The 20,461-nt window shown below is 34.9% G+C and overlaps 1 protein-coding gene across 1 annotated transcript in view; it reads right to left on the bottom strand.

Moving 5' to 3' along the window:
* Positions 1-20,461, bottom strand: part of LOC123718191 — a 58,971-nt gene that overhangs the window by 31,982 nt on the left and 6,528 nt on the right. Inside the window, exons 9-11 of the mRNA XM_045674633.1 lie at positions 19,434-19,520; positions 18,601-18,670; positions 16,758-16,921 (exon numbers count right to left, since the gene is read on the bottom strand). Coding sequence (XP_045530589.1) covers positions 16,758-16,921; positions 18,601-18,670; positions 19,434-19,520 — 321 coding nt within the window. The remainder of the gene's footprint in view (positions 1-16,757; positions 16,922-18,600; positions 18,671-19,433; positions 19,521-20,461) is intronic.

Here is a 20,461-nt window from a genome sequence, read left to right as displayed (position 1 = left end):
TTAACTTTCTATATGCTTATTTAACATTCGCTGGAATGGTGAAGGAATCCAGGCCTAAAACAGTTACAGAAATCTGGACCTATAAAGGTTGTAGTACCTGAGTACTGAGAATCAGAAATGAAGGGATCCATAGAAGTGACTGACATAGCAGAAGAAGCGTATAAGTTGAAATGGAAATGGGCGAGGCAGATTGCCCGAAGGCCGATGGGGCAAAGTCCTGCCACTAGATGGACAGATGACCTGGTGAGGGCAGAAGGAAGGCGTTGTATGTAAAGCGTGGCAACCGGTCATACTGGAAATTTAAGGGAGAGGCCTATGCCAGTGGACGTCAACAGACTGAAATGGAATCAGAACACACACATTTAATTATGTTTTTATTGCGTGTACGAATATAATACACAAAACATTGCAGCGCTACAACCATCTGTTTTGGCCTGAGATTTGTGTTGTTTAGATTTCTGGCTTGAAACTTTATTAATCAGAGATTACCGGTTTCCTTACGATCTTTTCCTTCACCGTGTGAGAGTGTTGTGGTTCCACTACACGAACTCGTTTCGCTCAAGGCACTAAACTGTATTATACAATATCAAACCACTGGCTTCCTTTACCTTCGTAGTAGACTTTACAATTTTTGGGGACCTTTTCCCAGGTATATTTCTTCTTGAATTGTACCACGACTGTATGTATAAGTATGGAATTGCATGTAGAAACCCAAGACAAATTAGGGTCACTGCGAAAACCTATTAGGGTCTAATTAACACACTTAATGGAACTGCCTAATCGGTGACAAGACTCGTTTTCTCAAGAAAATGTCTGTATTTCTTAAATAAAATTAGCACCAGTAAAACTATGCGAATTTAATTTAAAATGTATCACCAACATACACACGCAGTTTGCTTGCGAAAACACAAATATCAAAACTTTATAAGCGTGGCTCTATAAATTAAAGCGCATGCGTGATGCTTCACCCATTAATAGTTCCGTCCGACTACCCTCTAACACTGCATTGGTTTGACGTATAATACAATTATACTATACTAGCTATAATATCATCCATGTATACAAGCATCGACATGAGTGAATAAAAAAATTATTGGCCTTAAAAATCATCCCTTAATAAGAACATAAGACCCCAACAACTCAAATCCAAAATCGGCTTTTTAAATATGATGGTGATGCACATTTAATGTCTATGGTCCTACCTTCAAGTAAAATCAAAACTAAGTGAGCAAAAAACGGAGCTTTATGTAAATATAAAACTATTTTATTAGTACTAGACTATCCAATTTAGGAAGGAGGTTTGCCCAGAGATAAAAATCGTTGTCCAAAAAAACTACATTAGGCCAGCTTTCTATGATTAACTGTAACTAATCCAGGGGGTTTTCACTGCATAGAAACTGAATGGTGATTTCACAGCCAGTTCGTCTCGCATCAGATAAGATTTCTTGCAAAACAACTTTCCCGCAATCGTGGATACGACACGTTTCAAGATAGGCTTGTAATACCATCACCGACGTAAGCAGATGGCTGCTGATAAAAATATCGAAGATTTTTTTTAATGCTTCACTCCGAATATATTAAAAACAACTGTCATAAGTATCCTAATTCCGTAAACCACTATTATCCCACTGTTTCATATCATCAATTCAATTATTATATTAAATTCTAAACATTTTTATGAAACATATTCTTATGAATCTTGCTACAAGTGCGCATGTGTCATAGTTGCTCGTTTGACGCGTTCGGTTGTTTACGTCGACCATCTTGACCGAAGTGGGATGGTCGAGTCGGAGTAGGGAATAGATTATAAAAGTTGTGACACATGCGCACGGGCAATTCCTTTGTTCAAGTTTGTAGTTACACGGTTTATGTAAAGTCAGTGAAGTGAATTATATTGAATCAAGTCATAAATAAAGAATAAAATAAATAAAATATGTGTTTATTCATTTTAAGTACATATACATTACAATGTGTAAGATTTGGGAACCCTTTCAAGTAAAAAAATATGACTGTGTCAGGATTTCCAGCTCTTTCATAACAAACTTAGTGATACATTCCTTAAAATATGTAATTTATATATAATTTAGTTACATCTTTTATTAATTTTTTTTTGTTATTGATTTTTAACTATTATCAACACGCTTGAGTGCATAAGTGAGTGTGTGAGTGAGTGAATGAATAAAGCCTGTAACTACATACTAGGCCTCAGAAGAAGCTCTAACTCTGCGTAGGGTATGTTCATGAGCCAGCCCTTTAGTCATATTTTTAGATTGTAGACGGTGAGCGGGTAGATTTTAAGCAGCCTATTTAATTTATTATAGATGTAGTATGCTTGCATATTGCGTCTGGCGAAGTCAGTCCTTACGGTCTGACCATCGAAAACATCCCTATTTCTTTTTAAGAACAGCCTACTATCAAATGGTAGCGCTCTGTGTGATTTTAAAATTAGAGTCATTATTGGAGTGTTTAATTTCCTAGCCCAAGAACTAGATCGACTAGCAAGAGAAGAACATAAGTTTGTCGTTGCTAAGGTAACGCAGCGAGCACATATATTTTTCGTAACTAACAAAAATTGGATAACGACGGCAAAAAATAAAATAGGGTAGAAAAAGTTTAAGGATTTTAGCATTTTAGCCTTATAAGATTTATAGCTATATATTTTTGTTAAATTTATGTCAACATTATTGATATTGAGGTTGAATAAAGGCTTATTATTATTGTTAATATTTATGTTATTACTAGCTGACCCGGCAAACGTCGTTTTGCCATGTATATTATTTATGGGACACATTTTTTAGTTCAATAAAAATAACTATGTACTATAATAAAATTAGGGGTTAATCGTAGAGGGGTGACAATTAAGGGTTGTATGTATTTTTGTACGTTATATCATAAAAAAATAAAAACAAAAAAAAGTAAAAAAAGGAGTGGGCACACCTTATCATTTAGGGGGTTGTAGTAGACAGTAGCCGATTCTCAGACTTACTGAATATGCATAAAAAATTCATAACAATCAGTCGAGCCGTTTCAGAGGAGTATGGGAACGAACATTGTGACACGGAAATTTTATATATATAAAGATAAATATTTGAGAGATCGTTAATTAGTAATGACGTATTCACTTCATCGAATATTCTGTGACTATCAATGTCTGACAACTGTCCAGTAGCCACTACTAAATTTCGCCTCCTCATTTCTTTTTCATACGCCATATACTCTTACATAACTTCGACACATCTGCATCATTGTAAACTGAACAGTATTCCATCACGATAAAGTTCATATTCGCAAGCAGCTAGCAAAACTATTTGAATCGGCACGTGAACCTTATCAATGCCGTAAAAGATTGGTATAACAGCTAGTTTGTTACCAAGGGTTTTCAATACTGCCATTATTCCAATACATAGGCAGACGCATCTAGTATGCGCTCCGCTGCAATCTCTAGGTCTTGGATTTCTGAATCTGTTTCGAGATGAAATTTAAAAATCAGCTACCCACTGAAGTATTTCCGAACCAATTCCACTTAGGTTCGTTCAAGAACAGAACAATCACATCTACGTTTTAAGTTAGGAACTTTCTCATTATTAAGTACTTTACTGATACATTTGCAGTGAACCTGTATAGGTTCAGCTCCCGGCCATAGGTGATGATTATGACCATCAACTATTCAGAAACTTGGGGTCGGATTAGCACCAAGAGAATTGTTAAAATATACTATCTTAGAACAGTTAAATTTGTCTTAGCCATATTTCAATGTACTACACCATGTCAAACGTGTAACTTAAAACGAAAAGTTGCTTCATGTTTATCCGGCCTAAGCCCACCAACGTGCCGGAGTAAACGTGAACCATGTCACGTGGTACCGTTTATACACGCCTGTGACGGTGACGATGTTGCGCACTAAAACGTGATCATAACTCTCAATATTTTGGGAACTACGCAATTTTTAAAAGAAAAAATATTTGCAAGTAACTCATAAATTACCAACACGCCTAGATTAGAAAAAATACATACATCTAACGGTAAATAACACTTCATTAAGGGAAATTAAGAATGTAGCCCGTAGGTCGTGTTTCGTGATTATTTGTTTTATCTGAGGTGATCAGCCTTCTGCGCCTAACCCACCTCCACTAACCAGTTTCCTCAAAATGTTTTCCTGCATCGTACGTGCAAGTGTTAAATGCGCACATGGACTATGTGTTGGACTGTGTATTGGTCCATCATTTAAGAGTGATGTGTGCGTGTACTAGTGTACACACGTAAGAAGTGAAACTTCTTTATGACCTTATTTTCCGAAAAATTATCTACTATGTGCAACTTTACAGAAATTGGTTACATAAAATTAAATCAGATAAAATTTAACAAAAGGCTTTTATTATCATAGACATGAATACAAATAATACAATTATTTCATTTTACATTATTACTACTGAGATTATTACAGAATTTCATTAATTTAAAGTTATTATATATTTTTGTTATTAATGGCTTCGAATCAAGCGTGGTCCTTGTCCCTAACAAGAAATATGTGACAATAATTTTTTTTCCAACGCCGATAAATAACTTTCACTTAACTTAATTTTGCTCTTATCAAGTCTTAACGGAACTGTCAGAGAAGACTTAGTCATTATAAAGGATATTTATTTATGTTGCCATCACCCTTGAGCCCACGCGGTGTTGCAACATGCAAGATAACTCTTTTGTTTTATAATGTAGGCTGAACAATGTGGCAATTTCAGTACCTACACCTATATTTATGTAGGTTAAATGGTAGAAGCTCAACTTATTCGAGCGTGACGTTCTCAATCAAATTTCAATTATCATTTTATGAAAACATCGTGAGACAGACACACGTTTTAAATACATATTTCGGATGAGACGTTGATACGGTCAACCGTTTCAAATGTCGGCAACGCACTTGCGTGCCTTTGGCAATGTGAGTGTCCAAAGGCGTATCACTTAACATCAGGTGAACGTCTTGTCCGTTTGCCCTATGTTATATAAAAGTCCAAATCTTCAATTTAATTTACCTACAGGCTGCAAGCGCTGACGCACACAAGCAGCGCCGACAATGTGGGTCGCAAACCATCAGTGTCAAGAGAATTCGGTGAAGGTCCTCCGTTTCACCATAGACCTTCGCTACATTCGCAAAGTTTAATTAATATTTTGTGCGTTCAAACTTGTATGAATATAAAGAGGATATATTTGTATTTTTGTATCAAAGTTTTATACTTTTAAAAGCACAGACTATATTTATTTTAAATGACATATATAAAAATATATCGTTATTTTATGTTACAGGATACCTAAACAGGCAACCAAGCCGGGTGAGCAATACTTATAACGCTTTATCAGCCAGTGGCTCCCGTGGGCGCTTTCGAATTTTACTGAGGAGCATCCATCCGTGATGGTACAGCAATATTTTTTTATTTAGGTGAGCAGAGAACATGGATCTCCACTTACTACGGTCGTTTACTTCTCTCGCTTCATCCACCTTCATCACATTCGTCATGCTTACTTGTTATTAGGTACTTTTAGCTTGTACGTCCTGGATTTGGTCCAACGACGAGGCTTACCGAACCTAACTTCACAATCACACTTATGGATAAGCATTCTTCCAGGTCCCTGCCTTCCAGACTGGTACTGTTTTATATTCCTCACATCAACACTAACTATGCAGAAAACTTATCGCCCAGCCCGGACAAACAACGACCAATATTAAGGCCTTGACTTGTTTAAGATTTCGCGGAATATGGTTAAAAGGAGTATTAAGAATATCCATAGCGCAAAATCACCTGCATCATGAGCACTTTCACACTATCACCAAATTAGATACCACTTAGTCAAATGTATTGAATAATTTTTATTGTTTGTAGATATTATGTATTCCATCTGTGGCTATATTTTTATTGTAATTGTTTGTTTTTATATATAATTTTTGTTAGGTATTTACGAAATAAATAAATAAAGATGCTAATTTATGCAGCTTCTTTTGACGTCTTCTTTAGTATTGTATCAGAGACTTCAATCTAATATGAATAACACTTGTTTTAATACAAAAAAAACACGCTAAAGAATTTATTCCACATATAATATTTGAATAATAAATATTTTCTCATACGGCAAAGAAAGTACTTAATGTATAATGTAAAAATTGTGTTTTATTTTGACAGGGGCCGTTCAATTATTACGTAAACACTAAAGGGTACACTACAGATTCTTTGATTTTCTTATTTGGTGATTACGTCAACAGTAATTATTTCATAAATTTCATGAAATCTGCTAACGTAATACATGAACTGCATCACATGAGACAGAAACGAGTATAAGCCGCGACTTAATTTTTTTTTTTTTATAAAATAGAGGGCAAACGGGCAGGAGGCTCACCTGATGTTAAGTGATACCGCCGCCCATGGACACTCTCAATGCCAGAGGGAGCGCGAGTGCGTTGCCGGCCTTTTAAGAATTTGTACGCTCTTTTCTTGAAGGACCCTGAGTCGAATTGGTTCGGAAATACTTCAGTGGGCAGCTGGTTCCACATAGCGGTGGTGCGCGGCAAAAATTGCCTTGAGAAACGCTCAGTCGTGGAACGTCGGACGTCGAGGTGATACGGGTGGAATTTTGTATTTTGCCTCGACGTCCGATGCTGAAACTCAGCTGCAGGTATTAATCCGAACAACTCCTCTGACCACTCCATGGTAAATGCGGTAGAAGATGCAGAGTGACCCCACATGAGTGATACACGCAACGCCAAAGGATCGAGCCGCTCGGAGAGGGATTGGTCATTATTTATTAATTAACACTTAGTTGCATACAGAAAAATAATACAACTAGCCTACCCGACAGACGTTGTCCTGTCTTAACTATGAATATCGATTTCAAATTGGTATAATTAACTAAACACGGATTTTCGAGATTAATGCCACAAACAATTAGCGACTGTAATAATTCATTTACATGTATTTTATCAATATAATAACTCCGATCGAAGCCTTTTCTTTTCATCCTCTTTAAAGGTTTGAATTGTAAAAAAAAATTGCCATGGTAACAAAAGTCGAGATTACTTAATATGGTGGTTAAGTATTCTTAAATTTTCCGCGCAATTTTCTTAACATTTACATTCATAAGAACCTTCTCCTGACAATAACAAACACAACAAAAGAAGAATCAGAGAAATCCGTCCAGCCGTTCACGCGTGATACCGATATAGTTAAACATAATTAAATGAAGGCAACTGGCGGCGTCAGCGCTTTCGAGCGATCTCTACCAGTCAACCACAGTGAGAAACAAAATTAAATTTGTCAGCATAAGACGTTAAAAATACATAAGTCATATAGTTATTTAGACAACACAAAGCAGTTAAAACGTGAGACACTATGTTAATATAAATTTAATAACATTTGATAATATATGTACGATACAAATAATATAAGACCAATTCATATGACTAATAATGTAAGACAAATTTGTGCGCCATTGTGTGTGGCAGTATATGCGAACTTATTAATGTACCACCTTAAACATTATTGTACCAAATTATTGCAATAAATTATTATTAATATTAAAATCATATAAACAGTAATAATACGTGAAGCACGGTAAGTACGACTTCCATACGTCACAAATAAGTTCGATTTTGTCTCCCGTATGACAAAATCAGAAACGAGAATTAGCCACGACTTATCTTAGGTTTGGACTGACACTTATAAAAACCCAAACCAAAGCATGCTTCATGGCATTAAGGGTCGTTAATAAATCCGGGTTTCACCAGCCTTCATCAGATAACAAAGACTTCCTTCTAAACTTATTGCAATTACGATTTCCTATAACAGAGATTCGCTAATTCTTAATAATAATTTTTTTCCGTATTAATATTTCTATTCGCCTATATAGAATGTGTTCTCAATTTCGTATAGTGTATGTTTGTCCAGTATCTCTTGTTTAATCCAGGGATAACTAAGAGAACTTGTATAAATTTATTTTTCAAAAGAATTGCATACATATATCGCTTACTGAGAAACTATATATAATCTAACATTAATAATAAGAGCGCACAGATGTAGGTACCTATATAAAATAACAAAACAAAACAGCAACGAAAATGTGGGTAGACAAAATAAACTCGTAGTCAACTAAGCAAAACATAGAACATTGTTCGAATTTGATTTTCTACTAGATGTGGAAAAAAATAAAATTAAAACAAATTTAATAAGTTCGGTCCCTGTGGCAGTGTACCTTTAACGTTGACAGCATTTGCTCGCTGTATCGCGAGACTTATTCGTTGAGCGAGGAAACCACCAACTCTGAAGTCAACCAGACGACAACTTAAATCTTTAATTAGCGCCAATGAACTTCCCACGTCCCAAGAGTCCACTCCACAACAAAATCGAAGTTGGAGGAATTTTTATATTTGAGCCTAGCTTCTTTGCTTATAGAGAAAGTAAATAATTCGTTTACAGCTGACAGATCGGTTGAAATTTTTAAAGATCCTTTTATTACATAGTCTGTGCGAAAAGAAAACAGTCGTGATTTTTCTTATTTATTATACTGACAACACTGTTTATTATAGTGTTTTTTTTTAAATTATTATACAGTACTGAACATAATTTTGGTCGCAACCACTTGATGTTAAGCGAGACGCTGCCTATTGGAGTGCCAGGAAGATGCCTATCTATCAGCCGCTTGAATTAACCCATATACTGCTTTGGGAAAAATTATATTCATCATCTGTATGTCATCAATTGATGCACGTCTTCCAAAGTCCCTTTCACAAGGTACTTTCTTTTGCGAAATAGCTAACCGCGGAATCGACTCTTATTTACTACACAAGACGTTGCGACAGAATTGCCATCTAAAGTTCTAATTTGTAACTACTAAACGAATACATCAACCAATAGCGTGTATTTTTTCTCGATCTCCCTTTCTGACTCACTCTCCATCTTTCTCATCTGCTTGTTCCCTACTCTCGCTCCATGGCTATTTGCTTCATGCTACGTTCGCCCTTTCTCGCTCTCTCTCTTCGACAAAACGCTGCACATCTTCATGACGTTTCATGCTTAAAAATTGTACCCTCATGCGGCTAAAGAAGTTTCCCTTCAAAATTTTTTTTCTATACTCTGTATGTCGCTGACTAATGCTTTTCGCTTCACTTATCAAACATAGCTTTTTACGCATCTTTACGGATCTTTAAGTTAAAAGACATTTCAAAACCCAGCAAATAGTAATGTATACGTACACTACAAGTGTTACAAGGCCGTCCATTGTATAATACAATACAGCGAAGCATTTTCACTGCCGCTTTCCAAAAAAGGACTGTATGTGTTGAATTTATTAATAATTTATTATTATAATATATATAAACAAAGCTACACTAACATAACTTAACATAGGTTTAAGATTTGTTAACATTGAACTATACCTATATATATTCAATTCTCGTATCACAATGTTCGTTCCTATACTCCACGAAAAGGGCTCGACCGATGTTTATGACTTTTTTATGCATATTCAGTAATTCTGAGAATCAGCTATCTATCTATCTTTCAAAATCCTAAGTGATAAGGGTTGCCCACCCCAAAAAATGTTTTGTTTTTATTTTTTCATGCCACAGCATATATGATACACCTCTTTACGATCAACTTCTATTTATATTATTATATATAGTAAATATGTTATTTGAACTAAAAAAAATGTTTCCTGGAATTAATATACATGGCAAAACGATGTATAACTAGTATAATAAAAAATAAACATACTTAATTTACATATATATATATATATATATATAGTTAAGAATTAAAAGCTTTAACCAAATGTTAGCAATCATCGCTGATTGAGATGAAAATTTTATTTCTGTGGGAATTAACCAAATTTCAAATATGACGATGAATATAAAAACATTGACAATTAAACACTTGCACTTGGGCAAGTGTTTTCATTTCAAACATCGATATTCCAATTTCAAATTCAGACTGCAAACGCGAGATCCCCATTTATTCTCACAGCATAAAGGTAGTTTTTCGCCTGCACTGATAATGACTGCATTATGATAAAAACTTGGGTAGCGCCGTGCCAAGTTTGGTTTTAGGCCGTCACGTAAAAACTTGGCACAACAAAATACTAATGGGCAGACATTGCATCCGTGTCATCATTTTTTTATAAATTGACGTACACATATCTATATGTATATATAAAAGTGAATCCCCATTTCCCTTGGTCACGACATCACGCGTGAACGGCTGGACCGATTTCGCTAATTCCTTTTTTGTTGTGTTTGTTATTGTCAGGAGAAGGTTCTTATGAAACGAAAAATAAGGAAATTGCGGAGAAAATAAGAAAATTTAATTTAGTTATACTGACTACCAATTTTCATTTCATTCAAACTTTTTTGATGTAACCTTATGTCGTTTTGACAGAATGCGTGCTGCAAATATCGTCAAAGAGGATGTAAGTAAAATGAGTCAGAGTAATTATTTAATGAATTGTTAGTGGCATGTTGGAAATCCATTTTTTTCACATGGCCAGTTATATGTAGCCTGTTCTCGTGTCGGAATACCAACAAAACTATTTATATGGGATATCTCTGAAAATATCGACAATATAATGCTGTGGAAACTATTGACAATAGAGCATGTTAAATGCACATTGAAATAAAGTCTATTGGTGCACAGCCGGGGATCGAACCAACACAAGGTTTGAGAGTCGCACGCTGAAGCCTCTAGGCCAACACTGCTCTTATAGACGTATAGTTTTATCACTTATAAATAATACAAAAAGGTTTTCAATTTTGTCATTTTTTTAATAATATTGATTATGTAATAAAAACCTAGCCAGCTTTAACAATGACATGTTGAACAAAAAAGGAAAAACGCAAGGGCAAAAATACTTTTATATTGAAACAAAACACGTTTTCAAGAGAAAAATACGGCATAACTGCGTCTCAAGTAAAACTGTATTCACATTTAATTGTTTCCAAGTTTTTGTGTATTTGTTTACGGCTGTTAAAACTTCAAACAAGTGATGTCTTTGTAGTACAAATGTACTTTCTAGTGTTACGTAGTTGAAAATATGCGCTATTATTTTTTGTGTAAAGATGATCAGCCTTCTGTGTCTGATATATAATGTTTGTCCACAGGATATGCTACATTTGTTTAAACTACATATAGTTAGTCGACTTTTTATGTACCAGGGGCAGGAAGCTCATCTGATATTAAGTGATATCGACGACCATAGTAACTCAGCTAAATAAAAATATTATTATTTTCTTATGTAGCCAAGTTGACATTTCAAGGATCGTCATGCTCGCTTAAATGTCATTGCTTGTGGCGGCGTCCATGCGTCGGGTTGTCTCTTTCCCTAAAATATGGAGAGAGCCAAGTTTACATTTCAAATATCGTCATGCTCGCTTAAATGTCATTGCTTGTGGCGGCGTCCATGCGTCGGGTTATTTCTCTCCCTACAATATGGTGACTGGGCCGATGTCTGGCCATGCGTCATACTCGTGAACGGGTGCTACTTGTGGTGACTGGTCCTACTTGAATTCGTGTATGCGATGATGTTAGTTATTTCGACTACCTATTTGCCTCTCTCACTCCCAGTTCACCATGCCTACTGCTGATAGACGACAAATCTTTGTTTTTAATTTTATTATTATTAATTTCTTAAGATGTCATGTGGAACATGGTGTAATGCTTGCAATGCTGAAGAAAACTCTGCGATTAAAAAGAGTGGCGGAGAGTTTATTGCCAGTTCTTCTCTTCCGTTCTACGCCCTTGATTTGAGAACTGGCAGTAAATGTAAAATTAGAAGCATTTAATGTATATTATTTTTATGACGCTCATAAGTGTACATTGTGTTACCTATATGAATAAATGATTATTGACTTTTGATAAAGTATCGGGTGTATGCCCTGCCTGATTAGAGCTCACGACACATCCTCCGTCAGCAATCACTGATTCCGCTTATAATATCTCTGTTTAACTGTGTCCTCAGTAGGGAATGCAATCCCGATCTCGCGAGATCCCGTGTAATTTTTCGGGATCAATCCCGAAGCATAATATGACGAGATCCCGTTCGAGATTGACGGGATTGGGCTGCAATGGTCAGCGATTCTACACACATCCGCTCGGGACGCTTCACGCGACATTGCACATTACATAGGGTACATTGCAATGGATATTAGATACACTTTACATGATACTCTTTTTTTAGAAGTTACTTTCAAAATCACCCGAATTTTTCAATCACTTTTTAATCTCCTTGAGCTATACCTACTTTTGTTTTGATTATGATCATGTAACTAAAATTTTTAGTTGTTTAGTTAGTAATATTAAAGGATAAAGGCTTTTGTTTTCTTCCAAATAATATTTTATTTTAATTAATCTCACTATCACAAACATGTCAATTATCATCATCATGTGAATTATTTTTTTTAAAGTATACGAGATCCCGAAAATTTCGGGATTGATATTTCTAATCCCGCGGGATCTCGAATTCAAGATCTCGAGTCGGGATTACATTCCCTAGTCCTCAGTTCTGCAGAACTAGATATATTTGTGACAGGTTTGGGTGGACTGAGAGGTGAATGTAAGTTGTTTTTATTTATAAGGTAGAAAATAAATTTGTTAGTATTTTGTAGATATATACATGTTCTGTATTGTTGTATTTAATAAATGGTTAAGCTTGTTAACCCTAAGAAAAACGAATGTCGCGTTTAAACCCCCGACTGTGGACAATTCTTCCCTTCATGTACAGTGAACGAAAGGAACCCAAAGATGGCATGTCATGCACAGAAATTTGGTGGAGGTGTTTGTATGGATATGTTCAAAAAAACATTTTGTTTGATGCTGGATAACAACTGGCTTTAATTGTTTAAAACATGACCTTATAACATTAAGGGTTGCGATGCTGGATTAACAAAAAAACTTGACTTATTCAAGGGTTCGTAGATTCAAATGACACTGTTATTGGAAACGACTATAATAAATTAAGATTTTCGAGTACAGTAAAAACGCTATATAGGCTTCAAGGGTTCGATGATTGTTTACGCTTTTACATAGTAACTAAAATCTATATAAAAGTAAAAAAAATAACTCGAAACAAATGCGGAAATCTGATGACAAGATCTCGATGTTGAAGCATCAGCTTTTTATTTCAATTAAGAATCTTATTATATTTAAGTCCTGTCATACCAGATACACAAAATATATAATAAGTTAAATTTTTATTTAATTTGAACATTTGTTCCTGATTCACACACGTCCCTAATTTAGCACATTTTACTGAGCTAACATTATATACTTCTATATATATCAACTACTATACTACTTTACAAAACTTTCGTCTTTAGACAGGATGTAATAGCAACGAACTGTGCCCATATGCACCTGGTGCGAACAAATGGTCCCTAGCCGGCTTCGTACGTTATCCTACGGTTCAAAGAACTGATTATGAACAGCTGTTCATAAACAGTCTAAAAAAACTGTAGAAAATCGTTTACTCAAGTTGGGTTTTAATTTTTTCGCAAAGTTTAGTACACATATCAGAAGAGAAATTTCTTTTTAAATGAATTATTACTATGGTAAAAGGCTCAATAGATGATCATGTACCAGAATATGATCACTCCATGTATTTGTATATCTATAATCACACTATTTACACGCTGTATACATGCTAATGATAATAGAAATAAATAAAAAAATCTGCGTTTCCCTCTCTCACTCTATCTCTCTCAATCGGTCTTAACCGCTCTCTCCCTTCTCTTCGACAAAAACTCTGCACATCTTCGTGACGTTTCATCCATAAAAAAGTTACCCTCATTCGCCTAAAGAAGTTTCACTTCAGAACCTTCTGTATTAAGCTTTAACTCGTTTCACGTATGTAAAATTAATTCGACGGAGAATGTGGAGTGTGTGTGACCTGGACGACGTTACCCTGGATACCATTTAATTAATAAATTAGCGGATTAATATGAACTTTCAGCTGACCCGTGACCAGGCTTCCAGTCCGCCTTGCAGTAGTATAGTAGAAGTTTATCAAAAGTGAGCGTTATTGCGTTGATAAAAAACCCAGGGACACCCAGGGTTACTCCCTAAAGTGCTTGGCTAAAACTGCCCTTAGGTTTCAGTACTTTACGTTAAGACCAATGTATTACGTCAAAAATGTTATCTTTTGAATTTCTCTATTAGTTGTCTTATGGCTTTCTTAGGTAAAAAACGTTTTGTACTTGGTATACAGGAGTCATACACGTCAGAATTACCCCTATATAACAATTAAACATTCCTACACTTTTTATTAAATCAACTCTTTTATGCTATGCTTTACAGCAGTGTTATTGTGCCATGCTCCACCGTGGCCTTTCTAAAATTGTTCAGATCTCCCCCTTATGTAACATACAATTTTTAATTCCTGCAATTGAATTGCTCACAGATAGGATTTAGGAAGAAATTAATTAAAAATTGTTAACAATTACACAGTAAATAGATTTCAAAACATAATGAAAAATAATATATTTGGCCTGCTATATCTTCTTTCTACGGCCAAACAAATTCATCTGCATTATAAAAAATGTAGTATCAATTCAAATACCTTGTCTTCTAAATGCTTCCTGTTCAATCATGACTTGAAATTATTGAAATTCATATTTTTTTTGTATTGTATTGTAATTCATGAATCAGTGAGTTAAGCTTAAATTTTTTGTAATTATTTAGATTATGTTTGGTAATTCTATAATTTTTCAACATTACCTGTCATTTGTTTTAGTTGATTCGGTTATGGTATGTTATTTGTTTTTTCTTTTAATGTAACTAAGTATAAATAAATGAATAACAAAAAAGGAGACCCAGGCTAGCGAGTGATATAAAATGTGTATGGCAAACCCACAACCTGTCTGAGCAAAAACAACCCATCGCCGGCGCAGGTAAACCGACCTTCGGGTTCATCGTCCCGACGCCCTAAATATAGTGCACACGGATGTCGACTGACATTTTTTCGCCTCGTTTGTATCATACTTTTTGCTCCCTTCTATAATCTACGCCGCTTGATGGGCTTTAGCTGTGGCATATTGTTTTTTTCTTTGAGCATGGCCAGTGACTCAAATGATACTTGTCATAAAATATAGATCATACAAATGATTCATCAACACAGATTACAGAAAACTTGGCTGTAGATTTCTGTTAAATTGATATATGGCATATTTCTGCTTGGTTATCAGTCTTCTGTGCCTGACTTGCTTCGAGTGGGTCTAAGGTTCCAATGCATAGCATAGCTAGTATGCCCTTTGCACAGATTGGTTGAGAACGAACACGTCTACCACTGTATGAATTAGAGACTATAGGTTAATGGTGTCGAATCATAACTAAGGAATTAATTTAGACCACACCCCAAGTGAGACCCATGTCATGCTTACTTGATGAGTATTCACTGATAGTACAGTATGGAAACTATACGCTGAAACCCTGTCTCCATTTGTAATATTTTATAGTCACATTTTCAAATTACATTTTACTATATTCTGTTATACAAACACACCACAGTTGCGTAATGTGTAACTTGTGTAAGGCATACTGTTTGAAGGTTTTGTATATTTGCTGATACAAAAAGGTATAGATAGATATATGAAATTTAAAACTTGATCATAAGCAATATTACAACATACATAACTAGATTTCCATAATTAAATGCTTTACTTAATATTTAAGCAATAACTTTTTAATAAGGGTCATCAGCAGTATGTAGAGGCCATAAGCAGGCCCTGACAAATTCCAGGCTGTCCCATGTGCCTTATTGCCCTTAGATACTCAGGAACTTCATTGCCTTAAATTATCAGGTAGTACAGAATTTATATAAAGGAAAACTAGATGACAGTAAATGAAAATTTAATTAAACATGGATTCAGTTAAGTTGACATGCCACTGTCTGGGGTTCCTTGGTTGCTAACATTTAAAAGATGCCTATGTGCATTCAGTTTTCTATTGCTATGGCACCAAAAGCAAACTTAAGTGTTATGTTTGACTTACATATTATCAAATCCAATAAGATATTGATATATAGCACTTAAACTGGACAGATTACTTAGTGCTTGCTATCAATTGTGGATCATGCCAACACAGTTAAGTTGTTTCATAATATTTCCTTCAACAATAAGCATAACTTTTTATATGTGATGAAATTATGTAAAGTATAATGTGAAATCTCCACTATTAAATAATCTTTCTTGATATACAAGTATATTATGTTATTTAAAATTACATAATCATGTGTTCCAAATCTTGAAGCATCTTATGTCACACTTATTTCAGTATACAATTATTTTAGCTATTTGTTGTTTACGATTGTATAAGAAATTATTTCAATTCTAGTTGTAACTGTTTCAAGTGGGAATTGATAGAAAATCTTGTCTTTTTTATCTTACATGATGTTTTAATTCAGACTAGTTACTTGAAAAAATTAAATGCACTAAAACACGACACGAGCTAAATACTCTATAAAAATTATGGATCAAGAAAATGTATGCAAATATTGTATCTTTATTTGTAAGTAAACGACTATGCCACATGTGACAGCAGCAGATAAAAATAATCATTCGTTATACTTTATTATTCACTATGATTATTGCAATGTACAGCACGGCACTTGTAAATATTTATCAAGATGAGAAGGCACGCTACCATTAATGTTAATTACCATATAACGTCATACGTCTCGTAAGCGCCCAACTATGCACGAGTTACGGATAAGAGTGAAATTTTGCAATTTACCTATAACTCTGCTCGTAGTCCCAATAGTCCTTGTAACGAGGGTGCCAACGCGGGCCACCGCGTGAGTAGGGCCGACGAGAACCCCCTTGACTCATTCTGCTTGCGCCATAGGTACCAAATTTATCGATCTGCGCCGAAGCTGCGGGCGATGCCTCGCTATCCAACGATCAGAAAACACAGAAAATCACAAATACACTGCACTGCGACACTATTATTAAATTAAAATGAAAAATTCTAATTAGGACTTCAACGGAGCCCTACACTTTTGTTTTGAGATGACTACAACGGCGAGAAGATCGCGCAAACTGATTGAAATCCGAACGCAAGCACGACAACTTCAAGGAAATTTATGAGAAACTAGCGCCACCTGGCGAATTTTTTTTAGGTCAAATACGAATGCAACCGCCAAATGTGTTTAATTTAAATAATGACGATTGCTTATATATTTAAGTGCTGTAATTGATACTATGTTAAAATGCCTGCTATGGGGATAATATAATAGAGTATAAACAGTCTTATTTCAAAGATATTCTTGTTCTCCGCAAGACAATATTTAGTATTGATTTTATATAAAAAATTGGATTTCATAAATTTATAAGGGACACTATACACGATAATATTAATGTTTGAAAATAAGGTGACCGAGACAGAGTTGTTATCGCGCACTTTAAACAATGTCACTGTTCACATAGTTATTGAGGTGAATCATGATAATTTTATCGGATGGTATATACATAAAAATCTATAAAACCAAAACAGCACTGATTCACATCCACTAAAGAATCGTTATAAGCTCATACATAACTAAGAATGTTTTAAAGAAACAAAATATCAAGATAAAAAGGACTGCGCCCCTTCCGACTCCACATTTACACTGTATAGTATACACATTGTAAGTATGTAGTATGTACTAGGTGTGTATTAAAAAGTAAAAACTTTACACAACTCGACTTACAGAATAAAGAGCTGTAACACTTTTGGAGATATCTTTTATTTTCCTAGGTATGCAACCCGTCTAATAGTTAGCGCTTGAAGCGCTGCGGGTGATAAGTTATATCCCCGCCCATTGTTATTATAATGCTGCCAACATGACGCACTGGTTGCGACCTGAAGCCAGCAACGAGTCATGACATGCATGACGTACTTAATATATATTTTGTCTCTATCTTTTAAATATAACAGTGAGAGATAGCACGTAACAGCTCTAGTAATCACAAAGAATTATTTACTTCCTTTGCTTGAATCATGCCGCGGAATGACAAGGTCTCACAGTACAAATTATTCTGAGATTTTATTGTAATTAAATTTTCATTAAAAAATTTATATTGTAACATGAAGAACGGAATCGCTTGGCAGCACCGCGTATGTAATGAATGATTATAATTGGTAGGTAATTATTATAATCCTTTGGTTTTAAAAAGGATATCATAGTGTAATTTTTAAATCAAAAAATGAAATCCTCCCAATCATTTAGGCTTTTCTTTATGTTTCTATGTTGATTTCGTGTTATATATAAAGTTAATAGTTATAATGTTTAAAGAACTTTATTTCTTATTACAAAATTTTACATGAGAAACTTAATATTATGAGAGCGTAATTGATTAAATAAAGCTTTAATGCAAAAATCAACAAGAAATATGTCGAAATTGCCCTCTACTAAATTTCTTTACTAATTTGCTAAGCTGATTTGGATTAATTCTTGTGAAATAATGAATTCTCTGTTAATAGGTATAAATTACCTATTAACAGAGAATTAATTATTCTCTTAACTTTAACTTGATCTCATTGATATATACCATAATAAAACACAAGTAACGAACAATATTTATTTTAGATTAATTTATATTTGATAATCATTGGGGTCATACAATTCCGAGAGCAGACGGTAGATGTACGATGGCGAACTTCCGCCTCTGAAAAAAAAAACATTTTTTTTTTATTTGACGTCTGTCATGACACGATAACTTGTATTATTGCAAGTCTGTGGATTTAGATTGACGTTCAAATGAATAAGTTTATAAAAGTTGTAACTTGTATTATAAGTAAGATTTCGTTGCCACAGCGCTAAGACTACTTCTTTTACTTTCCCTGAAATTCCAGGTTATGGGATGGAGGAATCATCTGCAAATACTGTGTGGAATAGAGTTGCCCGGGTTAGAATTAAGTTGTGTATGTGGTATATGTGTGTGGTATGGAGTATGGCCTAGTCTCACAACCATACTCCAAAATGGGACCCATAGGTCCCAGGACTCACCAAATATTGTTTTGTGTTGTCAAAAACTTATCGGTTTTTGACATACGGGACTCAGTTTACTCTTCCGTCACATACATAGGTATACATATTATATAAAAATTGGTGTATACTCCCACGGCCAGCCTAGTGTTAAAGTATGTTTCTTATACATAACATAACAGGGGGCAAATTTAAAAGAGGCTCATCTGATGTTAAGTGATACCACCCACGGACACTCGCATTGCCAAAGGCGCAAGTGTGTTGCTGGTCTTTTAAAAAATAACTACGCTCTTTTCTTGAAGGACACATAGTCGATGTACTTCAATTGACATCGGGTTTCATAGAGATAGATAGCCGAAGGTCCTAATGGTTGATGTCCTGATCTGATATTTTAGCGCCATTCAGGGTACGACATAATTTTTTACTTCACGAAGCTAACTTACAAGTTGGTGATAAATAGATTGACGTGGTCTGGCGGGACGAAATCGCACATGGGCGCGAATACTTGAGCCACGGCACTTTCGCCACTCCTGAAACATATTTTATAAGCATATGGTACATACATTTGGCGTATTTAAAGGAAATTCATGAAATTGTTTTGAGATTTTCTGTTGTACAGCGCATGGGCCAAGATCGGATGGTGAAGGCGACACACCTAAGCCGGGCTAGTGGTTGGAGACCAGTAAGTCGCTCTAGGTACCGCTGGATTGACAAAGTGGAGGAGGTGACATGCAGTTGAAAGCTAGCAATTGGGAGGTAGCACAGGATAGGGTGGAAGATTCTCTTATCGGAGGCAAATGCACTTCAGACGTAATTAGTGTAATGGTCTAAAGAAGGATCAATATATCACATTTGACAGCTCATAAAAATTTAATACCTAAAGTAAAATACAACCGCGCACATATTCAGTTATTCGAAATTATAATTGAATAATAATGGAGCTGCGTTGGGTTCAGTGTACGACCCTTCAGGTCGTAGGTTTGATCTCCGTCTATGATCCAATGGACTTTCTATGTGGGCATTTAACCGGCCTGAGACGGCGTCAGCACAGAAGGCTGATCACCTAAATCAGACTTAAAAAGGATATAGCGCCACTGATTTTTTAAAATTGTATAATTTATTTATTTCAATTATGAGTACATATATATATGGCAATATGACAATCCTGCCTCCTTTAGAGGTCGATCCTTTTTATATCATTATTTTGATACGACTGTATTACTACAACATAGTGTAAATAAATGAAATAAATAATAAGTGATATTTTTTTTAGTTTTTTTTTAAATTTATTTATTAAGAAGATTAACAGCACAATACAGAAATAGATGTGTATATATATATATATATATATATATAACAACTAGCTGCCCCCGCGAACTTCGTTTCTCCTTAATGTGGTTTTAGTTAGCCTTAATACCGTGACACGAAAGAATAATTTCACTGTATTTTGAGTTTGATTTACACTTCGGTC

This window comes from Pieris brassicae, chromosome 14 (genome assembly GCF_905147105.1).
Source record: "Pieris brassicae chromosome 14, ilPieBrab1.1, whole genome shotgun sequence".
NCBI classification, from domain to species: Eukaryota; Metazoa; Arthropoda; class Insecta; order Lepidoptera; family Pieridae; genus Pieris; species Pieris brassicae.
This window is presented reverse-complemented; position numbering and strand designations above follow the sequence as displayed.